Raw genomic sequence first — 14,865 nt, forward strand, 5'->3', positions numbered from 1 at the left:
ATCATTTTTCAAACAGTCTGTACAAAATAATGTTTATTTTAATGTCCAGCCTAACATCAATACAATCTATTGTATTAAGTATTAAAATAATATAAATATTTCTAAGAGTACTACATGTGACCCAACTTACAAATGATCTAGGTCAGTAGTAAGTAGTAAAGTAGTAGTAGTAGTAGTAGTAGTAGTAGTAGTAAAAGAGAGTGTAATTTAATACAGAATTTTAACTTACAACAATAAAAAGAAAAACTTTTAACGGGTGTTCATTCATATTAAATATAATATTTTGTTGGTTAGGTTTAATGTGCTTATGTGTTATACCGTAACAATAACATCAATGACTTACATTTTAAAAGTGTATTGCAATCTATAAAAGTAAGTTGAAGGTACTCAAATGCAATAAGTGCATTTCTGTGAGAATTGTATTATATAAATTGTAGTTGAATGTAAAGTTTATGTTACATTAAAATATCATACATGGTGTGTAATAAAATCCAGTGCACCTATATTTATCAAATAAATAACACTGCAGTACAAACAATGTTAGTTGTATAAATAAAGTAAACAAAGGACTGAAATGATCTAAGCAGTAAGACAATATGTGAAATGAGAAAACACTTATCCAGTACACGTCTTGCGAATTGTGTAGGAGAGGTAAAGGAGAGGTAATACCTACTTTGTGTAGTAGTTATATTAAGAAAATGTGTTAAGTGTTCCATTTAGGTCTATATAGTAAAAGTTGATATATTAGTATAGTTATAAGTTTATAAGTATAGTTATAATTTTAGTCAATGTATGAAAATAAGCTCAACCAGTGTTTGATATGCAATTGAAATCTGAAACAGCAGTAACACAATTGAATGTCGTTCAAGTTATTCTAGAATTTCATTTCTATAAAATTATAACCAATATAATAAGTTGAATGCAAGTTTTATGATCGACATTTAGTTTTTAAGAATGTTGTATACTATAGTAGTAAAGTAAACAGTGCATATAATATGTATCTAAGAGCAAAGTGAATAATAATTAAGCATGTAACAAATTTTAACTGTAAGTTAGACACTACTTTTTGTTATTGGAAATGATAAAATACCTATATAGTACATAACTTAAGGGGGGTTTACACGAGATTAGTGCTCGGCCGAGTCACTAGAGTAAGTCACTAAAAGTTCAATAATTTAGTAGAGAGTTCGTGTTCACATGTAAAAGGGGAAATATGAGCCAGTGAATTAGTATAGTTAATAAGTAAACTATATTTACCTAAAATTATAGTTATCTATTAATACTTTTGCTAGTTTTGTTTAGTTTTCAAGAATCCTCTTTTGAAAGTTATTTTCTTTTCATTTTAAAACTTTGAGTATAAATCTATAATAAAAATGGAAAAAAGAAAAATGTTGGTAAAAAAATGTACAAAGAATGTACTACAGTTATTATGCGATCAGTTCTTAGAAATATTACATGGTGTTGAAAATGAAAAAAAACGAATATGGGTACGAAGTTGGCTGGATAGAAGGAATTCTTATGGAGTATCAAATTTACTTCTCAAAGAATTAGCGGAAGAAGACACTCATGAGTTTACTAACTGTATGAGAATGGATCCAACAACATTTGAAATTTTATTTAATAAAGTACACCAAAAGATACAACGTTCAAACACCATAATGCGAGAAGCCATACCTGCTCGTGTAAAGTTACAAGTTACTTTATCATATTTAGCTACAGGTAACAGTTATCGAAATTTACAACAATCTTTTCGAGTTTCAAGAGCAGCTATTTCAAAGTTTATTCCAGAAGTATGCGATGCAATATATGAGGCTTTGGGAGATTTTATAAAGGTAATAATTATCTTAATATATTTTAAATATGTTTATTAACTATACTCTAACAAACAATATTAACAAAAAAAAACATAACTTTGTGTACATCAAATTAAATCATCTTTGTAAAGGTACCTAGTAATTGTATTGACATATTTTTATTTATACTTGAATAAACAATATTAAAAAAAACATAAGAACTTTTCATACATAAAACTGAATCATCATTCATTTGAATTTTGAAAATAAAAAACAAACAACCTATTAGGTGAATTACCTACATATTTTGAAAAGTATGCATAATAGCTGTAGATAATATATCACTTTGTACTGAATCCTGTAAAACAACGTTTTGAATTGGCTCATAATTATTAACACTATCAAAAGTACTGATTGATGATGAACTTGATAGTGACGGTGCAGCAGAGCAGTTCATTTCTTTATTAATATTGCGAGAAAATTCCCAAATGGAAGAATCAGTTGATCTGATTTCTTGTATTCTTAATTCAGTTAATAAAGACTGAATTTTTTCTTGTGCAATTAATGCATTTATGGGAGATAATTTTTCTAATTGAGATGCTATGTGTTTTCCAAAAATTTGAAATTCATTTTCTTGTGGCTCAGTATTGAGAACTTCAGTTAAGTTTTGAAGTTGTTTAACAGTGGAAGAAATTTCTTGTAATTTGGTTTTCTTAAATTTTGGTGTTTTGGGTTGATCTTCTTTAGATTGATTACCTTCTGATAACATACATTCCTGTATCGATTCCTGTGAAGTTTGATTTATAACCTCGTTTATAACTGTCAAAGAATCTTGCATAATGTCATCATCATTACTAATATCTTGATCAATTTCATCTGTTGAAATAGTCCTCTTTGGTGTTATTACCTAAAATAAAATAAAGGTGTTTAAATTATTAATTTTACTTTAATTTCAGGTGCCTAGTACACATGAAGAATGGAAAGTTATCGAAGAGGGTTTCAATAAAAGATGGAATTTCCCAGGATGCTATGGTGCTATTGATGGGAAACACATCAATATTCGTGCCCTTGCAAAATGTGGAAGCTATTATTTCAACTACAAGGGTTCTAATAGCGTTGTTCTTATGGCAATTGTTGATGATAATTATTGCTTTAGATATGTTAATGTGGGGTGTAATGGAAGATTTTCAGATGGAGGAGTTTTCCAAAATTGTGAAATATCTAAAGCATTAGAAAATAATCTGTTACCAAATGGAGGCTTTATAGTAGGAGATGATGCATTTCCTTTAAAACCCTATTTATTAAAACCATACTCTCGGAAACAATTAACATTGTCAGAAAAAATATTTAATTACAGGCTATCTCGTGCAAGACGCATTGTAGAAAATGCTTTTGGCATCTTAGTTGGAAAGTTTCGTGTTTTTGAAAAACCAATTGCTTGTGATGTTTCAACAGTTGACAAAATTATTCTCGCTTGTTGTGCATTACACAATTGGCTAAGAATAACAAATAAAAATTATTTTTCACGAGGGTTAGTAGATGAAGAAAATCTCGATGAGTATAAAATAATTGAAGGTTCTTGGAGGTTTCAATCACACAATGGATTATTATCTATTTCAAACGCTAGAAGTAATCATTCATCACAAATTGCTAGACTGTTGAGAGAAAAATATACTGCATATTTTATGAACGAAGGATCTGTGCCTTGGCCAGAAAGAATGATTTTTTGATGTATATTATAAATTATTATTTTGCTTTAGTAACTACATAATAGTATTCAACATATGATAGATTTTTAAACAGGATTATAAAATAAAATTATTTGTATTAATTCCTATATTTATTTTGTTTTACTAATACCTATCACCTATTAATATCTATTAAAGTTTAAATAGCATTTGACGGTGTTTCGCAAATTGTGTTTTGAAAAATGTATTTATCACTGATTATCACAGCTTATCACTGATTCAATTAAAATTAAATATAAAAAATACAATATACTTACATTACTTATTGTACTTCGTTTTTTTTCTGTACCTTGTAAGAAACTTCGCATTATGTTGAACCATTTGACTTGTGGTGTGTACACGAAGTCAGACCCAGATCCGGATTTTTTCGAATCAGATATTTTTTTTAATTCTTGTGAATAAGTTGAACGCAAATTTTTAATTTTAGTTTTTACTTCAGGAACTCCAAACCCAGACATGTTCATTGTTTCTGCCAAAGTGCTATATGCACTGTCGCGACACTGTTTGTTTTTGTACAGTGGATTATTGACATTCCAGAGACATTCGTGATTCATATATTCTTCAACGAAATTAATCGTTGTATTTTCACTCCATTTATTTGACATTTCAACAAAATAGTTACTTAGTTATGTAGAATAAGAATTTTGATTAAAACTTATTTAACTGTAGTCGGTAAGTAGTAACTATAAGTTACTTATTGTAAAGAAGTAAACAAAAAGCTTAAATTGAAAACATGGTAAAATATAAATTGATAATACGAATTGATAACTCCAAATATTGTTATCACTCGTGATTTTACTAAAGATAGTGTTGTCTACACTAGGCCAGTATAAGGCTAGTACAGCTACTCGGCCTAGTAAATAGAATCAGTTTTTATTTACTCGACTAAAATGTTTACTAAATCTAGTACTAGATTTAGTAGTTAATCTAGTGGCCACATGATTCAAGTTAACTCAATTTAGTGACTTATGCCTTGTTTACACGTGACGAGTACTCGGCCGAGAGAGTCAACTCGGCCGAGCACTGCCCCGTGTGAACTCATGGAACCGGTACTCGGCCGAACACTGCCCCGTGTGAACTCATGGAACCAGTACTCGGCCTAGTAATCTGACGAGTAAAATAAGCGGGCGAGTGAATAGAAACAGTTTCTATTCATTGGGCCGAGTGACTACCCCCACTACCAAGATGTATGGTACTCGGCGTGTCTAAACCGCTAGCCGAGTGTCGTGTAACGAGTAGTTCAGTACTCAGCATAGTTGTGAATATAATATGTTTGTGGCGTCTTAACCTGTAGTTGTATTTTTTTCATCAAAAATATTTATTTAGTATGAATCGTCATCGTAAAATAAAACGATTTTTCAAAGATTACGTAAATCAAATCTATCCGATGATGATAGAATTATTGGAAGATGAGTTACAGAAAAGTACAGAAAAGAGGAAGCGGATTTGGACCAGAAAATGGATCTTACGTCGAGGCACACACGGTGCTTCTGTTGGACTTCTTAGAGAGCTAGCGAGTGAAGATGTTAACGAATATAGATCATTTATGAGGATGAATGTTGAACAATTTCAACTGATTTTACAAAATATCTCGGATAAAATTCAACGATCAGACACAGCAATGAGGGAAGCCATATCAGCAAAAGATAAGTTACAAGTAACTTTGTCTTTTTTGGCAACAGGAAATAGTTTCAGAACTCTCACACATATTTTTCGAGTGCCTAAGCCATCGATATCCACATTTCTTCCTGTAGTTTTAGATGCTATTTACGACTTCTTAAAGGATTATATTAAGGTAAGGAAATAATAAATTATATTTAAATGTCCGAATAATGCAACTTGTGATACTTATATAGTTCAAAATTAATTTACATAAATCCTTTTATAAAAACTTAATAAGTAAGCAAAACAAATAAATTATATAAATCCTTTTATAAAAACTTAATAAGTAAGTAAAACAATGAAATTATAAAAATCCTTTTATAAAAACTTAATAAGTAAGCAAAACAATTAAATTATATAAATCCTTTTATAAAAACTTAAAAATAAATAAAACAAATCCAATTTTACTTTTTAGTTTTGTAGGCATTATAAATTATAAATATAAAAAATAAATTTTTATCACTGGCTATATTCTAATGGGGAGCTGAAAGTTTGAAAAATAGCTTTGTGTAACAAATCATTTTGATTTTGATTTTGACTATCATTTTCAACAGTTGGAAATGGACTTCTTGATCCTTCAGACATGTTGGAATATTCTCAAATCCCGACGAAACTGATGAGGGATTCATGTATGATAATGTTGATAATGGTGTTGATGAACATTTTTGTCTATTCAGTTCTTCAATTCCCATTTCAGTCAATATGTTTTGAATTTTACTTTGCGCTCTTAAAGATGTTTCTAGCAAAAGAAATTTCTTCAGTTGCATTGCAACACTCTTCCCAAATATATCAAATGAATCTTCTTCGGGCTCGGATTTATTGATCGCATCATGTATTGACTTCAAGTCAGCCACAGCACTTAGTACAGAGGCAGTTCTTTTTTTTTTAGTTTGATTAGGTAACAGTTGTGTAGAAAAACTTTGGCTTTTCGGTAATTCATTGGGTAATTCATTGGTTAGTGCTTCTTCAGTTGTTTCAGTGCTCACATTTTGTACCTCCGTGTTATATTCTAACTAATAAAATAAAAACTGTAAGAACATATTTTTTTATAAATAATCAATTTTTGATTTTTATACAACAACCTTCAACTATTAATATAGGTATACCAAGAATTGTGTAAAACTATTTAAATAATTCATGGCATCACTTATCACCAATTTTATATATCGTTGAAAAATAACTCCAAAAGTATATTTTGTTTTAGGTTCCAGAAACTTATGAAGAATGGGGAGTTTTAGAGAATGGCTTCCGTACAAGATGGAATTTTCCCGGATGTTATGGTGCTATCGATGGCAAACATATTTTAATTCAAGCTCCTAACCAATGTGGAAGTGAGTTTTGGAACTATAAGGGAAGTAACAGTATAGTTTTGATGGCAATTGTCGATTATGATTATTGTTTCTGATACATAAACGTAGGAGCAAACGGAAGGAGCTCGGATGGAGGAATATTTAGAAATTGTTCAATTTATCAAAAACTTGAAAATAATGATATATTACCTGATGGTGGATTTTTAGTTGGAGATGACGCTTTCCCACTAAAAACCTACCTACTGAAATCATACTCACACAGATCTCTAGCTTATGACGAAAAGATATTTAACTATAGACTATCTAGAGCACGTCGAATAGTAGAAAATGCTTTTGGTATACTAGCTAGTAGATTTCGAATATTCCATAAGCCTATTTCAACCCGGCTAGAAGTAACCGATAAAATTATTCGTACTGCGTGCGCTTTGCACAATTGGTTAAGAATGACAAGTGGTATTACATATTTGGGTAGCGGCACTGTAGATGTGGAAGATGAAAACACAGGTGAAATTTTTGAAGGTACATGGAGAAGAGATTTTTCCATGCCAAGTATCGTTAATACCGGATCGAATCATTCAGCTAGACAAGCTAGAGAATTGTGAGAAAGATACAAACATTACTTCACTCATGAAGGTGCAGTTCCATGGCAAGATAGAATGATCTACTAAGGTGTATAGTTGTTTGATAATGTGTAATTTTAGTACAATCATTAATAATATTAAAAAATTATGTCTACATCTCAATTTAATTTTAATTTAATTTTGTAAAAATTGATTTAAAATTAAATGTATTACTCACATTGTCAAAACTTGTTCTTGAATCTGCATCCTTGTAGATTGGTTCAAGTTCTTTTAGCCACTGTATATTTGACACATAACAAGTATCAACTCCACTCCCGGATTTCTTAGATTCCTTTATTTTTTTAATTTCCTGAGCATATGTGGAACGAATATTTTTTATTTTTGTTTTTACTTCTGGAACACCAAATCCTTCTATTGCCATTGCTGTAACGATACTTCTATAAGCCGATTCACGCATATGTTTATTTTTGTAAGATGAAGATTTAAAATTCCATAAACAATCATACGATTTGTACTCTTCAATAAATTTGATAGTGGTTTTACAATCCCACTTTGTTGACATTTTGTTGTTAAATGCGTTAAAAAATAAGTAATAAACAGTAAAACAATTTAACAAATTAGACAGATAGGTAATTGTATTGATAACAAGTGTTGATAACAAGTGTACGAATTCATAACTACTACGTTGCACTCGGTTAGCGGTTTAGACACGCCGAGTACAGTAAAATCTTGGTAGTGGGGAAGTCACTCGGTCAAACAAATACAATGCGTGTAAACGCTTCACTCGGTCAATTCCGGTACTAGACCGAGCAACATAACGAGTGACACGGCCGGGTACTCGTCACGTGTAAACAAGGCATAATGCCTAGTGACTCGGCCGAGCACTAATCTCGTGTAAACCCCCCTTAAAACGGACCTAATACTCGAGAGATGGCGTTGTTTTCCGTATCGTCGCCTTCGCGGCAGTCGGTAAACACGCCCATTATCTCCGCGACTGTGTCGGCGCGTCGTGGTTTCAGGAGTGAGGAGAGGCACATTATTATTCCACGGACAGTCATGTTGAACGTTTCGCGTCAATGTATTTGACCATCGCGATATGATAGAAGTTCCTAAATAGATTAGTACATGTACAAATAATATACTATTAAAATAGGTATAAAGGACTAAGAGGCTAATCCATAATATTCGGTTTCTTCTCTTATATAAAATCATATATATTTTTATAATAATATACCTATAATTATATATAGTTTGTACCTAATATTACTTTTTCACATAACATGCGTAATTATAATACGAATACTGAACGTTGTAAAACTAATATAAATATCAGCTGTATTGATTACATAATAGTAAATACCTAAGTACTTCATATTTATAAAGATTTTAAATAATATTATTATTTTACAATTTATACAAAAAGTAATATATTAAAAATTAAAATTAATTTTTACTATAGTAAAAAGAGTTATAAGAGTTGAAAATTTTCATTAATAGGTTTTTTTCTTTTTTTAATACGAAAAAAATCAAAAATCCCTTTTTAAGTTATATACAAAAATCTGAAAAATCTTAAATTTTATAGGTACATTATGTGTTGATATCGATGACATAAATCGATGTATAAAAGAATACTGACTTCATTTACACAAAACTAAATTTGCGATTATTCACTTAGGAAAATCAAATGTAAAAAATATTGTTATTCAATTGACAATTACCTACATAAGTTATATTATATTGATGTATGAAAAATTATATTATAATATAAATTCTTAAACTAATACTAATTGGTAATACAACTAAATTGAATTTATTGTGTTATCTATAATCTTTAGATGTTTTCAAAATGCACTAAAAAGATAAACTAATTTATTGCGTTTATTTAGTAATAATTACAAAAAAATATTTTTACACACATTACACATACAATTGTTACTTGATTTTTTTGTTTGCTTTTGCTTCCAATATGTAAGACAGATTTCTAATGGGCATGCTTCTTGGATGTCTAGGGTCAACTAATTCGGGTAAAAGACAATTGAAAAAAAACTTTTCTAATTTAGGGAACATTTTAGTTTTCCAAAAATTATCATCACGTTCGATTGTTTCGTATTTAATACCCATTTTCTTCCAATATGCAATTATACCAAATTGTCTGCCAGTTACGTGTAATTGACCTTGAAGTTGGTAGTAGTATTTGTGGTTGGTATTTATTTCAAATATGTTTTTACTTTTATTTATTTTCCAAAACGTAATTTTTCTTTGCCGAATTCCGTCCTCGGGTGTTAAATTAGCAGCTGAAAAAGGACATTTCTGCTCAACCAATGTATCACTTCCTATTAGACCGTCAGGAGTTGCCCCTAAAAAGTAATTTTCTTTATCAATAAATAAACCACTTTCATAAATTTTAACATCCAACAATTTTTCTAGTGTTAATCTTGCCGTCTGCTCGTGTTCTCGGCCATATTCCATAAATTTTGTGTCAACGTCAGATGAATACAACATACTTTTCAAAACTCCTTCACATCCAGTATCTATACTTAAACAAATTATACGACCAAAATTTGACGCCGTTATAATATTTCTTCAGTATTCAAACCATTTTCTAGATGCACTTTGTTCTATAGTTTCTTTCTGTATTTGATCTCGATTATCAGCCAGGGGCGGCATTTCAGTTTTTTTTAAGGTGTGCAAACAATTAAAGAGGCCAATTTTTTCCCACCTCCAGGCCAATCGTTAAAAAAACGTTTCTAGTGTTTTCTATTTTTCATTACAGATTCATTACAGTATCAAAAACATATTTTTATAGTTAACACATTACATTTTACCGTTCATACATTCTGTGTATATACTGTATAGTGTATAGTAAAGATATTTTTAGATAGAATAGATGCATATTATTATTATTATGTCTTTTGTCTATCAGTAACCAGGGGCGGACTGGCCCAGGGTGCTATACACCAAGTAGCACCCCGGGCCCCCGTTTGTATTTATGATCCGGGCCCCCGATTACCACAGTCGGTATACGGTATAATAATGGTATAATACGGTATTATACAAAATAAAAATAAAATAACATATTTCAACATTTCTACAAATAAACAACATGTTATTCTTAATTTTTTTTTTTTATGTTTACTTATCAAACTAAGGGCTCTTTCCTAATTTAGGTAGGTTTGAAAAAAAATTACGGGCCCCATATTAATTTTGCACCCCGGGCCAAAAATAGCCAGTCCGCCCCTGTCAGTAGCCACTTACCATTTACACATATTTGTGTGTGCCAGTGGATAAAGTGATACTGATATCAATTTATCAATTATCAAATTAAAGAACACAATATTATAATATTATTTATGATTATCAGTGAATAGCTGCGGTGCATGCACAATTAATGATTGGCAAACTGAAGGCCATCTGGCCATAGTATTAATTAGGCCTAGGCCAATTGTGGACAGCAAAATTACAGGGTGTGCGAGTGCACACCCTGCCCCCCAAATTGCGCCCCCGTTATCAGCCATTTCCTGTATTGATTTTAATATTCTTTCATTTTCTTCATTATACTGCTCGTCATTCATATCAGGTTTTTGAGATTTGTCACCATATTCTGAATCAAGATTACAATTTTTAAACTTTATTTTTTTCCTATAAGAATTAGATCTTAATTCATTTTGACGAATACGTTCCTTCAGTCGATGCGTTTCAAGAATTGATGATGGGTTTTTCGTACCTGGACTTCGTTTAAGTAAAGTTTTGTGTAAATTATAGGAAGGACGTTTTGTATTTTTCATGAGCGTGGCCGCGGAACAACGGCCTTGATAAGATCTTGACATTGCAAAATTAATTCTTTTACCGCCGATTAATTTTGCAATAATCCCATTCAACGATTCGACAACATTACTATCAACGTTTTGAAGTAAGCTCCGACTATGCCTTGCCAAATAACGAACATGATGCATAATAGTCGAGTACAGTAGGGGGTCTGTAGCTTTTATTTTTTCAGCGAAATTTATATCATCGACCGTATCACAAAAATAATCTGCACATTTACTATGTTCACCTAGAGCGTGGTTTAAAGAATTTAAAATATCGTTTTGAAGATCTTTCTCTGTGTATTTATTTTTTTTCTGTATTGAATTGCCGAAATTATACCTTTTCTTAAACGTAAAATATTTTTTGCAATATTCTTCTATGCTCAAGTTTTCCTGCATCTTTTTTGGTACACAAGTCCCTTAATTTTTTACAAAAGTTCCTCAATAGGTGGTTCCTACACTCAACTTTTTCTACTGTTAAATTCTTATAAGGACGGGCGTCTAAAATTTTCTTGTACACAGTGCTATCACCATCTGCGATTAATTTGTGATACTTTATTCCATAAGTTGATTCACTCTGTTTAAACCCTTCTACAACGATTGATGCTTCCATTGCCGATGACCCATCTGAATTTTTCCAATTTTTAAAACATGCGTGTTCTTTTGGCCCATCTTCACTCTTTGTTCTGGCACAAATTGCACAAAACTTATTTCTAACACCCATAAACAATACTTTTCTTGTACGATATCCGACTAATGCAGCCTGGAAATGTATAAATTCACAATTAAATTGATATTTTACAAATAGTTTATATTATACTGCGTGTACCTAATAATTTAAAATTTTACCTATATACCAAATTTAAAATGGTAATTAGGTACCCAAGTATAATATAAAATTTAGTAATTTGAAATTTTTTGATTTTAATTTTGTGGATAAAAATTCATAAAAAAGTCTAGCGTAATTTCATAAATATTTAATATTTTTTATAAGATATTTATTATATTTGAACCTCCGAAACCCCCTGCATGCCCCTTCAGTTGACAATAGATATATAGTTCATAATGTATATTATTAGAAATAGTTACCATTCCAGATGGTGAATTGTACATTGTCTTATATGACCGTTTACACCAGCTACCATCGGCTACAACTGTCACTAGAGGCGTTCCACCTACATCTACATCTCCTGCCGCAATAGCCAACTCTGCTTCAGCTTTAGCTGCTTCATATATACTATTAACCGCGGCTTCCTCAAATCCGTCACAAATACGATCATGCTCAATTTTGTATGTTTTTTGGTTAATTGTTGGTATTTCCATAGCGCATGTGAATTCTTCGAGCTGTCTAAAACCTCCACCTATGCTTATCACTCCAAGAACTGCAGACGTATTAATTGGCATGAAAAAGTCATTTTTTGTAGACACAGTTTTTTTAATATTGCACATTGCACATTGAAAAGTGAAAATCGACTTAAAACCCAATTTTTTTTCTCCGATAACATACATATTTTTAAACCCACAATCAAAAGGTTGCGAATGATCATCAATTTTTTTTATTTCTTCAAACAAATGAAACATATTTACTATTCGTCTACCTGATATTTCAACTGATTGCACATTATTGTTTAAAGGTGAATTTGAAGTATGTAGATTATGATATTCATTGTCTGTATAATTTGTATCATGTGATAGGTTTTCAATAGGTGATAGCTGCATAGCTGAGGAAAGACTCGTTGAAGAAATGCCTATATGATTAGGCGACGAAGTACTTGGAACTTGGAAATTGTTTTCCAATTCTGAACTTGAGTTGTCTATAGTATTTACTGTGGTATTGAGAGGTACCGCTAATTCAATGTCATCTGTAGTTAATGAATAAATAACTCTCCCACGAACGTTTACTTCATTCTTATTCAATAAGCTGTATCAAATAAAAAAATGTTTAAAGCTTTGATTTTATAATATATAATAATTAAAGCTGACATTTTAATGCCCTAAAAAATATCAAAAAATGTACTACCTATAAAAAAAAAAATGACTAAAATATTTATTTAACTGAGCTTAAAAATTAAAAAAATATTTTAGAAATGTTTAAAACGTGTTTGAATAGTATTTTACGCGTAAAGTTTTATTGTTTTAGACTAAAACTAAAACTTTTAGTAATAGCATTAGTATTTTAAAATATAGTTATATAAAAAGTTTACATCTCATAGACTTGAACTACTTTTATTTTGAATAAAAATTATTTTCATAAATTATTTAAATAAATAATTCGATAATATAAAACAAATTACGAGTAGGCAGGTATGTAGGTAGGTACTTTATAATTTGTTATATTTATATAAAAATCTTAAAATAAAATTTCAAATATTCATATTTTGAATCCAAAAACTCCAAAAATTATAAAATGTTATTAAAAATTAAAAATGTTTTCATTCAAAATTACATAAAATGAATTTGTGACAATACGAGCATCATACAGTAAGCTTTGGAAAACAGTGCAAAGTGTATTCACATCCCAGCCCTAATTATAATTTATAAGTATAATACCGACGCCCCAGTTCAAAACTGCTATTGTGATATATAAGTAATTAGTAAGTCTACTATATAAAACGAATATCATACCTAATTAGGTGTTTTAGCAGGATTGTAATTCAGAGAATATTATTTTAGGTAAATTATATGAATAAAGATTGAAATAATTTTTAAATAAATAATTCTAACAAATAAGCTCGTACCTATCTGAATCTCGAATTCATAGATATTTAATTCATAATTATTTCTAGGTAGATAGGTTGAACATGACTCAAATTGATTTTTTTTAACATTAAAATGATAGTCTTAAACATAAAATAAGTACTTACGCTGCTCCAGTTTCAACTGTTTCAAGTTCATTCATACGATCAACAACAGCATTATCCTAAGTGGAAATGCACATTGTATATAATTCAAATTTTTTTCTGATATATGATAAAAGAATTTTAGATTCTGAGCGGAGTGATGAATTTATTGTAGATTTTACAATGAAGTTTGTTTTATTTTTATTTCTACAATTATTCCAATATCCGATTTTTCGCGTTCCCGAACGATAGGTGCAGTCCAAATTAGTTCCGATAATCAGTAAGTTAGTAGGTACTATAGTAGGTTCTAGTGTTCTACTGAACTTTAAAGTTTTAACACTATACTATTTCACCAATATTTAGATTAATATAAAGCTATTATTACTGAAAAATCTAGACTGACAGACTGTCTCCGCTCACAATCGATATTTATCATATAGGCATAGCCGCAATTAGGTGGGGGCTAGGGGGGCTTAGCTCCCCCAAAGATTTGTCTAGCCGCCTCGAATATTTATCGAACCTCCACATAAAAGGTACAGATACAAATTAAAAATAAGTCATTAAAATTAGCACCCTTAAAAATTAAACCCTAATTGCACCTATGCATATAGGTAGAATGATTTATCATTGAATTTAAATTAAACACAATAATTTATTAATGTGTATTATACCTTTCTTAAAGCATTCAAAGCTGCACTATTTCCTTTGTGTTTTTTACGTTTCGACAGGAGAGTTAAGATTTTTTTACCTTTGCGCCAATTCGTAATCTCGTCCATTATAATATACAGTTTGTAAGAAGTATAGATTTAAATTGTTAAAAAAATATCAACACACAGACGACAGACGACAGACGCCAGACTCGTTAGTTGATTACTGATAAGTACAAATTAACCGTGCCTTCGATAATTCAGCGCTACTGCAACGCTTCGTCAGCAACTATAAATTGTCATTTTTTAATTCAGCGCAAAACTACGCTGCTTGTGATAGGAAGATGACGTTTTTTAATTCATCATAATGATCACAACCTAGCGAACCAAACAGCGGGTTCCAGCAGGTTAGAAACATGCTGGTCAATCACAATCATATTCATCATACTTTTCTTATCACATCTATCACGCTTACAGC

The 14,865-nt window shown here is 30.5% G+C and overlaps 3 protein-coding genes across 3 annotated transcripts; 2 read left to right on the top strand and 1 right to left on the bottom strand.

The window, feature by feature from the left end:
- Positions 1–1,114: 1,114 nt before the first annotated feature.
- On the top strand, positions 1,115–3,544 carry LOC107883320 (putative nuclease HARBI1). The gene is made up of 2 exons (XM_016803086.2): positions 1,115–1,832; positions 2,750–3,544. The coding sequence occupies exons 1-2, from the start codon at positions 1,374–1,376 to the stop codon at positions 3,521–3,523; spliced, it is 1,233 nt and encodes a 410-aa protein (XP_016658575.2). The 5' UTR covers positions 1,115–1,373; the 3' UTR covers positions 3,524–3,544.
- A 1,095-nt stretch (positions 3,545–4,639) lies between these two features.
- On the top strand, positions 4,640–5,360 carry LOC115033264. Its single transcript, XM_029485541.1, has one exon. The coding sequence runs from the start codon at positions 4,869–4,871 to the stop codon at positions 5,346–5,348; it is 480 nt and encodes a 159-aa protein (XP_029341401.1). The 5' UTR covers positions 4,640–4,868; the 3' UTR covers positions 5,349–5,360.
- A 316-nt stretch (positions 5,361–5,676) lies between these two features.
- On the bottom strand, positions 5,677–7,656 carry LOC115035139. The gene is made up of 2 exons (XM_029492823.1): positions 7,312–7,656; positions 5,677–6,216 (listed from the first exon to the last, which is right to left on the bottom strand). The coding sequence occupies exons 1-2, from the start codon at positions 7,654–7,656 to the stop codon at positions 5,677–5,679; spliced, it is 885 nt and encodes a 294-aa protein (XP_029348683.1).
- Between the last annotated feature and the right edge of the window lie 7,209 nt (positions 7,657–14,865).

This window comes from Acyrthosiphon pisum, chromosome X (assembly GCF_005508785.2).
Source record: "Acyrthosiphon pisum isolate AL4f chromosome X, pea_aphid_22Mar2018_4r6ur, whole genome shotgun sequence".
In the NCBI taxonomy this organism is placed as follows: Eukaryota; Metazoa; Arthropoda; class Insecta; order Hemiptera; family Aphididae; genus Acyrthosiphon; species Acyrthosiphon pisum.